The sequence below is a fragment of the Periplaneta americana genome, chromosome 4 (assembly GCF_040183065.1).
Source record: "Periplaneta americana isolate PAMFEO1 chromosome 4, P.americana_PAMFEO1_priV1, whole genome shotgun sequence".
NCBI lineage: Eukaryota > Metazoa > Arthropoda > Insecta > Blattodea > Blattidae > Periplaneta > Periplaneta americana.
This window is the reverse complement of record NC_091120.1, coordinates 60170020-60188833: the sequence shown is the minus strand read 5'-3', so window position 1 is coordinate 60188833 and position 18814 is coordinate 60170020. Positions and strand designations below refer to the sequence as shown.

At 31.2% G+C, this 18814-nt stretch overlaps 1 protein-coding gene across 4 annotated transcripts in view; it reads right to left on the bottom strand.

The window, feature by feature from the left end:
* Positions 1 to 5368: 5368 nt before the first annotated feature.
* Stat92E (Signal transducer and transcription activator Stat92E) overlaps positions 5369 to 18814 on the bottom strand; it is a 48384-nt gene continuing 34938 nt past the window's right edge. For all 4 annotated transcript variants that reach the window (XM_069823388.1, XM_069823385.1, XM_069823384.1 and 1 more), the window contains one exon: positions 5369 to 6945. In XM_069823388.1, coding sequence (XP_069679489.1) covers positions 6780 to 6945 — 166 coding nt within the window. In that variant the 3' untranslated portion in view covers positions 5369 to 6779. The remainder of the gene's footprint in view (positions 6946 to 18814) is intronic.

Genomic DNA, 18814 nt, shown 5'->3' with positions numbered 1-18814 from the left:
TAGCAATTTGCTTATGAGTTTCGAAAATATTAAATCTTTGAATTTGTTTTCAAATTTGGTACATATACTCACTAGTATAAAGAATAAAAATGTACATACCATTTTAATAAGTTTTAGTGTATTTGAAATTTAAGATACATATAAAATTACTTTAAGTTATGTCCATTCAATAAAGCAAACATTATTTGTACATTACACATTCTGAATCCAGAGATATAAATCCTTGAAGGGCCATGCGAACAAATGAAGCAAACATAATCCATCTGCATAGATGACCTCTGATGAGGATAATGCAGTTTACTGCCCCTTATGTTGTTCCCTGGATTAAATAGTTACACAACAATGAAATCCAAAACATTTTGTTAAAGTCACTTAAACAAATCTAAAGTATATAAACAGGAAAATATTGGAAATCCAGCAGTTCTGAATATAGGTGATCTCCCTCAATGCAGAAAATTTGAATCCAAGACAGAAAGGAAGACTTATATTGGAAAGCAAAACTATGAACAGGCCAAGCCAGTATTTAACATGCAAAACATACAATGTGTCTAGGTCTGGCTGACAGACTTTCATTCAAAACCCCGATGGTGCATTAAACTTAATAAGACATTATCCTTCCTGTTCTCTTTGTGTATGAAACAAAATAAAATGTAATTGAAATTTAAAATAGCCTAATGTTAAGCTGAAAAAGTATGAAGTTATGAAAAATAGGATCTTTAAAGTCAATTCAACCAGAATATGTAGATCACGAAAATATTAATTCTAAATTTTACAAAAGCAAGGTAACTTTCAAATTTACTAATAATGAAAAGGGACACACAGAAAACAGTACATTTATAATATTTATCACTCTTTATAAAACATTTAATTATCAGAGAAAGGTTCGGCAAATTATCTCCCACATAGACAATACTTCATACATGTTGCACTTTTTGTTCACCCACTGTGTGTGAAGAAAAGATATACAGAGTTAATCAGTTTATCTACTGAAAAATAAGCACAAAAATAATGTTGGTCCCAATATAGTATTAAAATGAAGTCCTTCCAATGTATATGATTTCAAAGGAAAGAAGTGATGTAACATGTCACTCAGAAGAGTATTCTTTGGACTTCAACACTGCCCTAGATATATTTGCACGATATTTCAGAGAACGGATCTATTTTCGTCATCAGGCGAATTGGTGCTCTTTCTCACTCATAAAACGTTGTGCTCTTCACACATATTTGTAACAGAAAATGTTATAATTTGGCTTTCCTTCTGCTGAAATTTTCCCTCACTTGCAACATATCATGAAAACCATATAAAGGGTTTAGTCATGGCGTTAATTCTTCACTCATGCTTCAATAGATGTGACAGAATTCTCGTTCAGTAATTATATTTAAAAAATGAAAATATAAATTATATTTATACCATCCTAGCATTATAAACAGGTTGTTACTACATCAAATATCGTTCGTAATCAGCTTACTGTGGCATGTGTGCCAATAATAGCAATGATGTATTCACTATGATGTAACTACCAGAATGCTTGGGTCGGGATGCATGCAACTCATCTATCTTCTACGCGCCATGTAACAAGAAATGAAATGCAGGACAGAAGGTAACGTATAATTTATTTCCAATCTTTAACAATTTTGTATCACTTTTGTAATATCACATAAAACAGTTCTGTGGTTCAGAGAGAATATATTAACAAAATAAAGAAACATTTGTAACATAACCTGCAATGTCATCCATTTCTCTTTACTCAATGCCAATGCCAGGTGCAACTAATCAATACGAACATAGGAAGACAATTTGTCAGCTATAGATCCTGAATTTCTTTCATAATTTATTTCCTACAATTTATAATGCTAAGATGCCATTAAAGTATTGTATCCAACTCTTGGATAATCTTATTATGACATTCGTAAAAATTGTCGCATTCACTATCGTTTGTGCAACAAACATTCACTCATGCAATAATCATCAAGATTATCCACTTGTTGCATAAATAACTATTATGACTTTTACTAAAGTGATTTGTACCACAAGCTCTCCTTCAACGTTTATATATGAAAATAATTATATTAATTCTGAAAATTATGCAGATTGAAAATGATGGTGAAACAGAAATAACTACAGAAAAATCTATAAATGGAAAAGGGGGGGGGGGGAAATGCTTGTACGTATTTTCTGGCATAATGAATTCCACAGGTAACCATCAACATTACTACAATTAAAATAAATGTCCAAATACTCATAAACATAAGATATAAGATATTTCAACACCACTCCAGCGATTTCTTCTATTGGGCAATTCCTATAATGTCAGTTAAACTCTAAAAAATTACTAACAAGGTTCAGCTATCTTAATACAAAGAAATCTATATATTTACATCAAACAAACTCCCACATTTCGTCTCACTATTGGAGAGAACAGGAACCAACAAGCTATGGCAATATAATACTTAACCATATTCCCAACAGAAGGCAATTAATTAACATCAAAAAATAACAATCATTGTTGTCAGTTAACACTCAACAACTGGTGTGACATTAACAGAAACATAGGCACTGGAGTAAATAGGCTACACTAATAAAAGCCTAAAGGCAACTGCACAATCTGATAATCGAAATATACATTAGAATTATTAGGTACCTTTACTTAAGGCAGAGAAAAACAACACGTATTCATCTACAAGCATAAAATCACAATACTTATTTTCATAAAGACCTAACATTCATAATAGTATACATAAAATAGAGTCTGATTTAATAAAAGAAGACTGACTCTTAAAGAGAGTTTTGTTTTCAAGTTACAGTTAAAAATATGCTGAACAGGCAGCTGAGTTCTTACACACACACAAACTAAATCTGGATAAAAAGTGATAATATCGTACTACAGCATATTTACAAGCGATTATTAAAAATCTTCCAATTCCCTTCCAAAGTGACCAGTTACATTCTCCCCTTCTACATTTGTAATGCGTAAAGCAAAGGGGAATACTCTCACAGCCCTGCTTCTCAAAACTATACAACTCAAACCAAAATATCACTCACTCAACCAAAGGCCTGATGTACAACCAAATCTGCATGGAATGGGAATAATTCTTGACATCAATCCCTTGTATTAGCTAACATGTGGAAAAACAGAAAATTAATTTCAATTGTAAAAAAAAAAAAAAAAAAAAAAAAAAAATACAATAGGGTGATCAGAAAACTAAGCCAACCTATGTCCAATGTTACTGAAACCATCTCCTATGCATACTACGTTTACTATAATGAATTTTTCAAGTGCTACATAACAGCTGCAATTGCAAGGTTTATGTAACATATGTATTATCTGTAATAACATTCAAAGTTTGAGCATGTTATATAAATCTGAAACTTTGTAACAAAGAATTTTGCTTTTGTAACAAATTTAATTAAATTTCTTCAATATTCGAAATTAACTATAGGTTCCATAGGTACCACTTCCGGGGGGGGGGGGGGGGGGGAAGTTGCCTCCTGCTCGTTTGGGTATGGAGGTGAAAAAGTCCTTTTGCCCATGTGATTTTTTAATAGTATCCGAAAGTGTTTATGAAATACACAGAAGGAGGAGGGAGGGAACATAATTATCATCTTAATTGTTACTGGAAAGTAAGCCAGGATCATTTCCTTACAATTTCATAAGTCAAGTCATGCTGTGTTTATTGGTGACTGAAACCAGAGACCTCTGTGTTAAAAGTGTATGTAGGATTGGGGTTAATATTATGGTGTTGTGTGAGAAAGTGCGAACATAAACATGAGTGGAAACAAGTAAAAATTAACAAAAACTTAAAGTTAAGTGTAAAAGATGAGTATCAAATAAGTAGAAATACATATACTACCCAGTAAATCATGCAACCCTTTCTGCTCCTGTGCTTAAAATCGAAAGTCAGTGCCTATGATTACCGGTAGGTATCATCCTTAAGGTCTGCCTGTTCTCAGGATCATTTATTTGTAATATTCAATTATAGAAAGATCCAACAGAATAGGCGAACATTCCAGATTTAAACAATACTACACTAAGGACGGAACCTTACAGTACCGTACTTCTGAAACATTGTAGAAATTAAATCACAAAGCAAGTTTGCAAAACCTAAAATCTTAATTAGAAACCAATGATGAATCTCAAATTTTGAAATAAAGCAAGTAAATTTTATTTCATAATGCAAATGATCTATCTTATTTATTTATATACAAAAATATAACATGCAATTGCATAGCAGACAAGCCATATAAAATTGATTGAAAAAATTCCGTGATTTTGCAATAAGAACCTGTCTTCAAAACAAGGTTATTCAAGAGAACATTTTTTTTTTTGTATACAATGTAAAACTTTTGGTGCCATTAAGAACAAATATTGTAATACTGGTAATCATGAAATGTCACGTTTTTTGCCCCAATGCTAACAAGTCTTAAATATGAATAGATTAATAATAGGATAAATAACAAACTGCATAATGAAAATCAATATTGTTAATCATGCAGTAATTCTTAAAAACAAATATGACAGTTGCTGCTTGTTTTTTAATTTACTCCGTGTAATATTTACCAACATGAGTCAATCACAATAAGAAACTGATTTTATGGATAAACAATGTAATGTAAATACAAAGTGAAAACTGAACGAGGTAAGTATGGTGTTTCTGATCACCCAAATCTACAGTAATTATTGATTGATAAACCTATTTCATATATTGAAATGGAGGAAGAAAAAAAAATTGATACCATCACCTTGTAAATTATTTTAACTAAAATATCTACAGCTACTTCGTGTAATATTCTGAATCCTCTACAGTTTTGCCTTTTACATGGCACAGGAGGTGTATTTTAAGTTAGTAACCCTGATTAAAAACTTCTATGGCAAACTACAGCTATTGGTTGAGTGATAAACCCAGGATTCCCTCACTTAATAACAACTGTATGGCACAAACAAGAATTCTGCCTTTCATCTAACTGTTGTGAAGTACAACACATTCTCACGTAATGGAACATTCTGGGAATCCTGGTTTACAGATATGTTTATCAGTTACTTAATTTTACTGATAAGGATTTCATTACTATACTAATTCTTCTTCAGAAGACAGAAACTTATTAACGCACCTCAGAATTGAAATGAATATAGAAAATACATCGCAAATACGAGATTTTAGATAAAATTCCATATTCAATTTCATTTACCAAGAATCACTATAGATGGCATTCCAGTTCTCTGCAGCTATTCTTCAATATTACCATTCTTTTGAATTCCAGAATCTTAATTAGAAATCTCAGTAATGCCAGGCTTTCCCAGGATTAGGACATTTTTGAAGTAAAAATATAGTAACAAAGTATACATAATGTATAATTTGTAAGTCAAGGTCCTGTTTGGCAGTTACACATTAGTATACCGTATATTAACCCTATGTGTATAGTCATTACTTAAATACTGATATAATATCAAACTCTGTATTACCCTCCTTAACAACAAACCATCCCTAATAAAAACGCGAACCTCTACAGAGCAGAATGAATGCTGTATGTAACAAATTACTTATATGTAGATTACTGATGATATCAGAGTAATTTCAAAATTAAAACGTCTTCCATAATACAGGTATTAAAATATAGCTGCATTAACATTTTTAACCATAAGCTCCATCACTGAATTTCAATTATACCTGTGGCTGTGCACTTGTATATATGTTATAAAATATGGTCTTACCATCAAAGAACTTCTAATTTTCTATAAAGTACAGGCCATTTGTGTAACACAAAATAATTCATTATTATAATAGTACTAATAATAATAATAACAACAAAAAAGAAAGACTTCGTAACTTGAACTTTTTGTACCATCAAGGAAATATTGGTTAGAGTCCTTAATTAACTCATTCACAGAACTATAGTCTCATGAGCAATATTCATGTCAAGGCTGGAAGAATGGCTGCAGTGATATGCAATACATGTGTATTCCCTTTAAACATTCAATCTGCCATCCAAAAAACTATTGTTTTTCATTGACAACAATCTGAATATCATTCCAATATGTAATTCTAGCTAGTGGAATGATGTAGTTCTGTTTGAACCCTGATAACCAGCATTCGTTGTACTTAACTATCAACATCAATTTTACTTACATTGTGCAAGGTGATTTTTCACATAACCTTTAGACCTCTTTGTCCTAAGTCTATTCAGAGTACTTGTTCTGGAAATGGATGCACATATATATTTGTCAGTCTCGGATGAAAGAAAAAAACATTAAGAACGTTTTTGTTAAAATTTTTGATATACAAAACTGTTCTCCAATAAACGATTCCATGTGTAAATTCATTTCAAGCTATGTGAACATGAACAAAACTTCACAACCACTTTTAAATTCATGAACTACAACAAACTGCATAGAAAGCAAGCCTTCCGAATAGACAGCAAGGCTTATTCTGATGCTCAAGCAATACTTTGGTTCTAAATACTACATCATACATTATCACCGATGCTTGAACAATTCAGTGTCATAAGATGTAAAGATTAACACATGTAAGCCTGCTTTGGAATATCATTAAGAAAGTATTATAAAATGTCAAAATCTAAAATGTGATTTTTTGTGTTTCTAAAATACTGATGCCCTTTAGTGAACATGATACAAAATAATATCCCATAATAAAAAGGGAGGATCTTTTAGAGGCAAAGGTAAGTGGAGGGCTTTCCAAAGCTGATTTCAACCACAGACTGACTTACCAAACAAATAACAGCTTTTCCTTACCACTTTTCCTTACACACATTAAGTAGCTCTTCACTGCTGCTTATACGACTGCATGAGGTCTGAAAAGCTGAAGCCATTGAGGTCAATCGGAACTTCATCAAGCGGTGGTAAATCAACATTGCCAATCAGTTCTGAATATGATGTGTAGTCCATCGGTCCGCCACCAATTCCCACACCACCAGCATCCTGGTAGCAGCTGCAGACAAGACAGACCCACTGACATGTCAATTACTGCACCAACCCACGTGCATTATGTTCAACTGTCAAGGGCAACCATTACAACGAAATCAACAAAGTACTCCCGAATCTTTGAAGACTTTTGTCACATATGATTGCTAATCAGGTATGAAAACATAGGCAAAGATGTCTCACCATAAAAATAATTTATTTTAACAGATAGTAAAACCAAACTCTTCAATATAAATACAAAATAAACTGAATTTTTTAAATGTCATATTTAAAGAATGTACAAGCAAAATATTCTGAATATAAAAAGGTGTTTTTGGCCACTTGAAATGCCATGGCAATAGCTAGTGTATTAGCATAAGGGAATAAAGATGGGCTGAATAACTGCAGAATTTTCCCATGGAAATATTATAATTTTAAATAAATGTCACAAACTAAATAGTGTAGTTTAATGCAATATCAAATAAACCACGTCTATGTGGTTACACTGGATCTTCTCCAGACCCATTTTTATTTTTAGAGAAGAATTACTATTGCACCAGAATTTTTTAGATTGAGGTTTTACCAACGTTAATGTTTCAATTTGAAAGATTAAACTTCCTTCAACATCAATTCCTGCCTAAAGTTGAAATTGTACAATTATTGTTAATTGCCCAGTTTTCATTGTTCTGATATGCATCTTATGATTTGGTAGCCCTGGCAGCCAACTTGCAAATGCTAAACATGCATACCTTGGGTCAACGGAGGGAATGAAGCAGCTGGATGCTAAGCCAAGGATAGAAAGAAAACTTCGCTCATATTGTCACTCTATTTCTTTTCACTTTCTCTCTTTGTTCAAGTATGTAAGTCACTACAATAAAAGCCAATTATTCCCAATTTTAAATTCCTCTGATAACTGCTTCTATTTTAAAAAGTCAAGATTTTGATAAATATGAGCCAATCATTCCTCTCGTTGACTCCAGGTGGGTTGGTGACATTGACTGACATGTGCGATGTGTGTCTGTCTCTCTATCCTCGGACATAATCCCTCATTGTCTGCATTCTCCACCACACTGACCTCTAGTTCTTCAAACAATACAATTCTCTCTCGCAAAAGCAATCATTTTACTCCTATGAAAAATAGGTGGTTGTAACTACAGGTTATGAGAACATTAATTAATGAATCCTTCAGTTATAGTTATGTTTTTAAATTTATAGTTGATATCCACAGCACTTCTGTAAATAGTAAAACAATTTTTTATTAAATCTTAAGATGAACTTATGTATAAGAATCTATTATTAATGCGAATGTTTGTTTCTTAAATTCAAACTACATACAATTCAACGTAATCAGATTTAGACACATTCAAGTGATGATTTTATAAAAATTGCACCGTCTTACATGATTTTATATGGACTTTTAAAGTATTTCAAATAGATTTCTTCTAATGTCTGATTTAAAAACAATATGCTATGACTAACAGAGCTTATTCCTAGACAATAAATCTACAAGTCACTCATTCTCCATTAATCACATTTATTGCAAAGAAAGAGCATAAACAACTTATTATTCCAAAACTGCATTAATCCCATACTATAATTTACTCATTTGTTCCTTTCCATAGCACTGTCAAAACTCTTGAATTAATGCATTATTATGGTGCACCCATTTTATTTCCTTACTGCTAAGTAACATTCTAACAGCTATGTTAAGAGAACTTCCCTGATATGCCTCACACTGTGTATGCTGGCTAAGATCAAAACCTGAGATAATAATATGCTGGCTAAGATCAAGATCTGAGGTAACAATAAGGCAACAAAGAACAAACACAACAAAATTGGACTCAACCAGTCCCTATGGCAGGGAGTTGTTTCATGTTCTGTTTGGTAGTCAGCATAATCGAGTATTTCTTTTGTGTTGATCGTGTACTTGGGATGTATGTTTTTCAGTTTAGTTTACAAACAGCAAGGGTTTATGTTCCTCACATACTCACTAACTTTGTCTGGCAGATTGAAGAAATTGGAAGAGAATTTTCCAGGTGTTAAAGTTCTCAGTCGTCCTATAGTGCATATATATTCAATTAAGAAAGATTGGAAATGTACCATTACAAGAAGCACAGAATAAGACATGTTTTGACCCAGAAATCCTAACAATGTAATGCTCCGTATAAAATATGCCTTAATTCATTTTTTTAATGTAATAATAATAATAATAATAATTAGCAACAATGATGAAATGATATTCTTTTGAGACTATCTTGCTGGAAGTATAATGTAAACCAATAGCACAGCTGTAAAAAGTGAAAGTGATAAGAAAATAAAATGGCTGCATTGTATTTTCACAGCCCTAAGTTCTTATTCTATATAAATTCCAGAAGTTACAACTTTCAATAGTTGAACTGCAATCATAAACTTTTGAAAGTTACATAAATGTTAAATGCAACAATGTATTTTTTTTTTCTTTCTGAACGTGCAAAGGAAGTTTCAGAATGTGAAACTCTAACGTGTATATTTTAGAACTGTAATACTAATAATTTTTCAATTCCATTGACTGCAGATGTGCTAAAAACGAAGTAATTTCAATAAAATAACAAATTTAAATAAATAATCTGAGACTGACTGCATATAACCTAAGAACTCACATAAAGATATGGCTATTAAGAAGGTTATAATTGGAATGCTAAGTTACTGAAGTGAAGAGTGCAAGTTGAAAGAGGGAAAGCATCATCATGCTGTCCGTACCTTGTAGAGAATTATACAAAATCTATCCCCAGAAAGCTAAATAGCATAATATGTAGCCAGTAGTACTTCACTCACACATACATAGCTGTGTTTAACTACCTAAGAAACGAGCCTTTTTAACATGAATTATCATAATATTGTTAATACATTCATTTATGTTATTAACAACTGCGAAACAAGACTCACTGTTTTAGTTACCAATAATTACAGGAACTAAAACTGAGTTCTCACATGCGGTTTTCTTGAAGTTATTAACTTCGAACTTATTATTTTTCTTTCCATTGCAGCTCATTCATTTGCATGGTAAATTACACGGTAAATAGTATTTTATTAATGAATATTAGTTAGGGTAAAAGGTATTTTATCAGGAATATATGGAAAGATACTATTTATAGAATAACATGCATAATAAAGAAAACTTGCAACATCAATGTTATAGAGAGGATCTATTTTATTGACACTGGTGCATATTGAAACAACAATGCTAAAATGTGAATGTAACAAATATTGTGCTACTCTCAACATGAAGTTGCTTCAAGATCTTTTGGTCAATTTCAATAAATTCATCTGAAAATGTTCAGTATAATTTAATCTTCTCCACTCCTATTTTTTTTCATTCAATAGTCTGTGAAAAGCACTTCAAAAATAAGCACAAGGTACTACTCATAATCATATCAAAAAGTGTAACTATTAAAAATAACGGTATTGTCATTATTATGTTGGGCGTACATACTTGACATATACATACATTAAAAAAAAAAATCATTGTATTAAAATGCAATTTTCACAGGGAGTGGAGAAGATTAAATTTAACAAAGAGAAGTAAAATGAATGTTTTTAATAGAGCTATAATACATGTATAAACATATTCACAGATACTCATGCATGGAATAATTAACTTATGCTTTGTGGATTCGAAATACAAAACATTATGCATACGACCAGAACACAAGTTATTTATGAATAAGAAATTCATGACGTCCAGAATAAAACTTAAAATTATGACAGCTCATTTACACATAAAAAAAAGTCTTACCTTCCTTAGTATATAACACATTAACATCCATGAAATATTTGTGAGAGTAACACGGGACAAATTATTATTACAATTATTAAAAGAAAAATAGGTAATGTAAAAAATAATTATAAAACAGACGAGATAAGAATGAGTACACACCAGTACGAGAGCCCTGTGACTATTAGAAGGAAGAAAACGGAGCTCTTTGTCCTTCACGTAAAACAGCAGTATGAATTACACTAATTGCTGAATTCAGTTTGTGTTTATGTATAACTGGAATTATGTAAACAATAATATTTCACACACTTCAACGAATATAAAAGATCGACAATGTTAACCCTGACACACTTGTTTCTTGTTCTTATCTTCTCTGGAATCCTGCTTTGATCAAATTCACACTAACTTTAAACACTACATTTCGTGTTTGCTCTAACAATACAGGTTTGTAAAGATCTCACTAATTAAAAATGATTTTTATACAAGACGAATTCCTCAGTGGGAAAGAATGATACATAAACCTTCAAATGCCAAAGGCAAATGTTATCGACTTGACACAAAATTACCTACTGAAATAAATGATGATAAGCAAAATCTATTAAGAAGTCCTGTTAACAACTTATGAAGTTGCAGATAACTATTTGCTTAACTTTTTTACCTGAAAAGTCAAGTCCCAGTCAAGTATCGTATTTACAAAGTAACTATTACAGCTGGCTTAAAAACTTTAACAGGGTAAGTAATTTCCTGAGCAAAACATTACGATTCAAGACCACTGCGAGACCAATATTCGATTTCAAACTCTCCTTCTTAATCAATTAATTTTTGTCTCAGTTCTGCTCATTGCTGAATAGTTCAGAGATAAACATTTCTTACTGCAGGACTTTTAATGCCAATGTGTTCAATTCTAATCTCTGCTGCTTTATAATAAAAAGCCAGATATTTGTATATAATTATGTAAATAAGTGACAAAATATATTTTATAAATGTTTCTCGTATTTTACACGTCCTCTGGATTTGTTTCTGTAACTAAATCTAGAGATTTAAGAAGGCAGAAGAGATCCTATTGGTTTTCAACTGACGTTAATTCAACCTCATACTGATGCATACATATGTCCCTTCCAATACCTCCTAGGCATTATGAGACAGTGTTATTGTTCACATAGGGAAGTGATGTCATTCTCGGTAGAATATTATCTTCTTGAACATGTTGATGACAGGATGAGATCACAATTGGTAAGTTTAGACTGAGACAGAAAAGAGAAAATGTTACATTTATGAGCATTCCCATACTGGGAAGGATACATTTAATATGTTTCAACAGTTTAACTGTTCACGTCAACAATTTCATGCACTTCATTACCACTGCTACTACAACAGAGCACAGCTCTCTCTATATATAGGCCTCTCTGAAAATTAGACACCCCAAATCATGTGGTGATGACAAAGCTATATATGTGATCATCAAAACTCTCTGAATCACAACGTCCTCGTTTTTAACATGATTATGTTCTATGCAATAGTTATCACTTAGAGTGATCAGAATACCTATAACGTTCTATAGAACTCTAGCTATTATGTTTGCCAAAAGTGAGCTTTTATATAAATATACTATTTTCTAATTAAGTAAATGTATATCGAGAATAAAAGTTTCTTTCAGATATGCTTCAGAATTTCTTATTTACTAAAACCCTGCATGATCAATTACTTAAGTTACTCTTGTTAATAAATTTTACGTATACAAAACTTCCATTTACTTTAAAAAGACTGGTAGCAGCATAGGCTAATGTTCAACAATTTCAATCACAAGAAAATGTGCTGCCTCCAGCACCATAAAAAAAATATTTTTCCCCCATTCCACTATGTATCTGCAACATACCTTAGTCATTGAGGCAGAATGGATGGATCAATGGCTGTGAGCAAACAGTGGTATTGATTTTCCAAGACACTTGGACATGCTGTATTTGGAACACCTTTCACAATTTGCTGAGACAAAGATTTGGTGAAGTGATGATAAAAAATGTTCAAGTTTATTCCAAGAGTAAAGTACAATTTAAGTTAATACTCTATGTCTTCACTCTTTGTCAAATCTTTGCCACACAAAATTATTACCTTCACTATGCACCATCATTTCAAGGAAAACCACATTAACTCAATCCTCAAAGCTGTGACATAGATATACATTCTGCAGTGCTCTTACAGGAATAATTTATGCGTGTGAAGGTTTAACGATAATGATGAACTCGCATCTGCTATGCACTTTTACAGGACATATTTCGAATCTATGAACATAAATTTATTGTAGTACTAATTTATAAATATATGGAGAGATGTGTTTATCTTCACATAGGATTACACTTCACATCTGATAGGATGTTCACATCTTAATATTCTACGAGAAAATCTTCACTTTTTAAGTTAATTTTATATATGGAGGGGATCAAGTACATTTGAAGCTGGTATGATAGAACTTATAAGAGGACTTCTTAAAATATTATTCAGCACATATAAATCTTGATAGTGAGTGAATTGTAGCACTAAATAACAATATGCATAAGCATTTCGTTACAACCACAATTGCACTGAAAATTCAGGTTATTAACAAATTTTGTTGTATGGAGCTATTTCTGAATCTCAAACATCATACTTGAACAGTTAGCCTCATCCTCAGAATTGTGTCTAAATTCTACTTCAAACTCTACATTGTTATTACAGGTATCACAGTCATTAACTTATGTCAATAAATAAACAAATAAAATAAATTTTCCTCTTCGTAAATGTTTTCCTTACTTTTGTTCTAGGAATCGAGAAACTCTTCCAATATAATTTAAGAAAAAAAGATTCACATGACAGACAAGAGAAAAATGATGTCATGCTGACAAATAAATGACATGTAAGAAATACTTTTACCAGTATTAAGAATAAAGAAAATTTATATTTTTCTAATTGCAGTTCTTGAAATCGTTATTTTACATCATCTCTTTTTTACTTTGTATAAGACTGCAGAAGTACTATATTTAAAAAAAACGAATTTTCCATATTTCTAAATGTACATTCACATTCCAATTACGTAGTCCTGTTCTTTTAATTTGAAACGCTATCAATATAGATCTGAACTTTCAATAAAAAGCTTTTTTTTTTTTTTAAATTCCAATGGCGTTCATTACAACTTAATAAAATGTACGTCATTCAATCACAGTTTTCTGCCCAATGGCAGGTTCTTCACTGCAAACCTAGCATTCTCCAATCTTTCCCCTTTCCCGTCATCTTCAAAATATGTCATAATTCAGTGGTTCCCAAACTTTTTCTGAAGGAGCGACCCACTTTTATGCGAGACGTTTGCGAACCTCCACTACTGTACTGGCACTTAACTCCAATCGAAAAATACAAATCCCTGTAAAATCGAAAACCATAATTTTACTCAAAATCAGTGAATAGAACTCAACTGCTAATGTACCAGGTACCTGCTAGACGAGAAATCAGAATATGCAAATATATTTTCCTATTATCTTTGACTTATACCGGCCTTCCTTGCTTACATATATTTCGAATAATTAAACACTCTGAACAGTAGTCTGCAAGGCTAAGATATTAAGGTAATAACAGCAAGAGATAAAATGGACGAATTTATAAGAAAACTTGATTTCTGGGTGATAACACTAGACAAAAAGAAATTTGATTCATCCAGTGTATTAAAAAGCTCATGGTAAATTTAGCTACATACCATATGACACGAGAAACAGACCTACTGATTTATTTTACGGACATCCAATTAAGTTTGCATTATTTTAAACATTGGCTTTTCGAGTATTTTTCGAAAGAAACTTGAAACAATTACGACAGCCATAGATGGAGACTGAATCCGCTTTTAAATAGAAGTTGTGCTAACTGGCTGAAATTTCAAAAATATATATATATTAAGGAAAAACTTATTGCAATATGTACCTATTGATGGAATGTTGAAACCACACATATTTCTCTCCACAGAGCATAGATCAGTTTTGAATCAAAGAATGCAAGACTATCTTGAGCTTGCAAAAGAAGCTCTTAAAAATTTTTTATAGCATTTGCAGACTTTTATTTATGCAAAATAAGCTTCTAATCTGTGATTATCATTAAAAGAAAACGAGAAATCTCCTCGAAAATGAAAATATCTCTGTGTATGTGTGTGTGTGTGTCAAATATGGAGTTCAGATTTCAGAAGCTACTTTCTCAAAAACGAGTGCAATTGTCGTATTAATTATTATTGTACTTCATAGCAATTGCAACACTTCTTATTTTTATGTTCAACATTTTTTATGATCATGTTTCTAAATACAACGTGGCCTAAATATATATTAATAAGGAAATTTTGTTTTATTTTGTAAATCATCTCGTGATCCCATCAGATCTTTACATGATCCCCATTTTGGGAACCACTGTTATTATATAATAATTCATAAAAGCAATACCAGTACTGCAGATCCAAAGTCTTATCAAAACTGCCACTTGTATGCATAATTTTAATAGATTGTATGAATTTGAAACTATCCTACTTCATTATGTTTTTGGCATAAGTACAAAAATGGTGATTAATATTGCACGTATTATGTACGAAACATTTTGATAGGAAAGTGATAAGACATTCAGAAAGTAAGTTCCGTTCTCACATAAAGTTCCATATTCATTATTAGTCGAAAAAATTAAGGCGATTCTTTTAGGAAAAAGAACAAAGACATATTGCTAGGTAATTTAAACAATATTTCAACTATTCAGGATATAACTTCTTAATTGAAAGCAGAGACAGAAATATGTTCCATGAAAGCTCTATAAGAATGAATAGTCTATTAAACCTTCAGCACACAAATGCCAATCACTTATGATTTTTCAATGAAAGATGTGCATTGTGACAAAAGCTAACTTTGGGTACATAAAGCGTACATATAAATGTAATAAAGATTATGCTATGAAACATGTTACACATATTTTTTTAACAAATTTAAAGTTTATGAAATATGTCACACATACGATTTCCCCCATTCCCTTCAAGAAAAAGCCAAGTTAGTTAGGGTAAGGATTGCACATCGCAAGGAATTTTACATAAGTACCATGATAAATCATGTAACTTTGCTCCCATTTTTACCCTGTTTCCAAATACTAAACTTAAGTAGATTTTGTGCAACTTGACAATTTATAAGAATTAGTAGACTGTCAGAATCATAAAGAATACATTCATATACTATATGACTGAAACATTAACCAACATGCCAACAATTTTAACACTGTCTACATTAAACAATGAAGTAATCACAAGATATAAAATATGAATTACTTGCTCTGCCTCTGAAGGCAGAATCGTTAACTTATATATATATTCTTCTACACTTAAAAAGCTAAATAGTAATTTACAGCTGATGCCTGTCCTAATACTTATAGTGGACTATAAACTTGGGGACTCTACATCAATTATGTAACAGAAGCTGTGCCACAAGTAACGATGAACTTGGCACTACAAGAATATGACAGAACCTGGTAGTGTGCATAGCACAACAAGGTTGTAGCATATTTCAACAATTCCTCAACTGTGAATAGGAACTATACATAAACGAATACAGCAATAAACCTTGTCAAATAAAAAATAAGTAAATGCTTCTTATAAATACTGTGTGTTCCTACTTTTCTTTAAAACTGCTGTAGATACAAGTATAATTTAACCTCCTTATAACATTTTTCAATGGTTCCACAAAATTATATATAAAAAAAAGACTACATGTGGAATGACATTAAATTCTACTTTAATTTCAATTAACACGACAGAAAAGGATGCTGTAATTTTTAATGGAATAATTATCTGCAAATGATTACTGAAATTAGAGATTACGGAATTGTAAACATAACATTCTTAGTTCTATTCTCTTTTATCTCTGGAATAAAATTTTGAACAAGACTAAAAAATACACCTTCGTGTGTGAAACTTCACCGCATTCCTGAAAGACTATACACACCATATGTTATAAGGAATTATTTTAATAAATTTAGATATCTGAATTCAACTACTATTTTTCACGAGGGCTGGTCCATTACTAATAAGATTAACTGTGTTTCAACCATTGAACTATTAGGGCATTGTTGCTTTAGCACCACATTTGCAAGTAATATTTTGTGGATTCAAGGAAAGAATATTAAATGCCAATCATTGTCTACTAATATTGCCATAATAGCAATGAAATAGGTTTCCATGCTTTAATTAATTCACTGAAGGATTATTATATATAATAAATTTTACCAATCTTTATCTTTGAAGTCCGAACTTCTCTCTTGGATATCAAAATTACTTTAATACAGTGAAACCTGCTTAAGTCAACACCAATCACACTGTTAAATAGTGTGACCAGTGAACACAGCTTAAGAAATGGTTTGAGCAGGAAATGTACTTTAAAAAAAAAACATGCTAATCACAAAGTTTAAGTGAATCATAATGCAAATAGTCACTTATATCCAAAAGACTTCTTTATGAAATCAACTGGCAACATTTCTCTAACATAATTTAAAACATTTAGACAAAATTAATTACAAAAGCAAACTCTCCTTTGAATGCTTCAATGAAGTTGAATGCTCTAAGACACATTTCATAGTACATTCTCAAATACTTAACAATAATAAATATATTATTTTTCATATACTTCGCATCACATAACATTACTCTCTACTATTAATCTCAAGGAAGTAAAATTGAAGTAATGAACAATGCAAAAATTGAAAGATTCTATCACATCTTCAATATCGCTACACTTCGTGAATATCTGATGAGAAAATCAATTTTATGCACACATTTCTACAAATAAAACCTGCTAAGAACTAAAGTCGATGGTGATTACTAAATAGAGATAATTTACATCATTCAGATATACCGATGGCAGGTTTCTTAAAAGTCGTAAGATATCAATTCCAGCAAAGAACAGCCTTTGTATGGTGATTGTTCAAACAGATGAATAGTAAGATAGGTTTCACTGTATCTTCATTCGAAAACAAAAGCCATACAATGCCTTAATAAAATACATGATCATTTCTGTAAATGGAATATTTAAATAATTATCCCACCATATTATACTCTAATCATTGTATGTATGTCAAATGTAACGAATTAAAAAGTAACAACTTTGTCCATTACAACCTAGTCATCAAAAGAATGACCTCAAACTTGTATTATTAAAAAAATTATATTCAACAATATTAGTTTTTATTATATTTACTATGCAATTCATTAGTTTTCAGATATCTAGAGCCTAATTTTATTAAAGCAAAACACTGTCACTTCAAAATAAGGCTTTTCTTGGTTCTATTGTTCTACAGTTGAGCAAAAGTTTTAAAAATATCATGTACTGCAATAATTTTTTTATTACTGGGTTTTATGCACAACTCTAACATGCTTCCATGTGACAAAATAAATGCATATTATAAACCGCTTATAAAGGAAAAATTTAATAATTTATTGTAAAACATGTTTCACAACTGAACAACATACCAAGTTAAATTTCACGCGAATTTCTAATTTATCAAATGAAGACATGGAAGATTTTTTTAGTTCTATACAAAAATATATTAAAGCACTTATTTGAAATAAATGGATGGATTCAACCACATTGAAAGTAAATTTATATATTGGACTACTTCAATGTAGCATAAAGCATGTATGCTGAAGTTTTAGATCATGATCTACTGTATGTACTCAACACTGGACGTATTTACAGATTCCTTTGTTAGACTATAAGTTAATAAAACGACAACCTATGATAGCACAAGCTCAATTAAATTTTACAAGAACAGTTATTTTGTGGACCAAATACTTTTTTTTCTACACTTGACAACGTGGGATTTCTAAATATGAGAATGATTTGAAATGTAGAAGAAAAGAAAATGTAGGCCATCTAGGAAAATAATGGAAGATTACCTATATAGAAACTCCTCAAAGAAAAGTAAACACTCACTAATACATTAGACTTTAATAATAGAGTAGCTCAATGAAGAAAGTAGCGGATACCTACAAAAAAGTGAAGTACATTTATCCCTTCTTTTACAAATGTGAATATTTTATAGTCAGAATTTATCATATTTGGCATGTCACACAAAAATTCTGTGGAAGGCCAAGACTATTTAGCCGAATGCT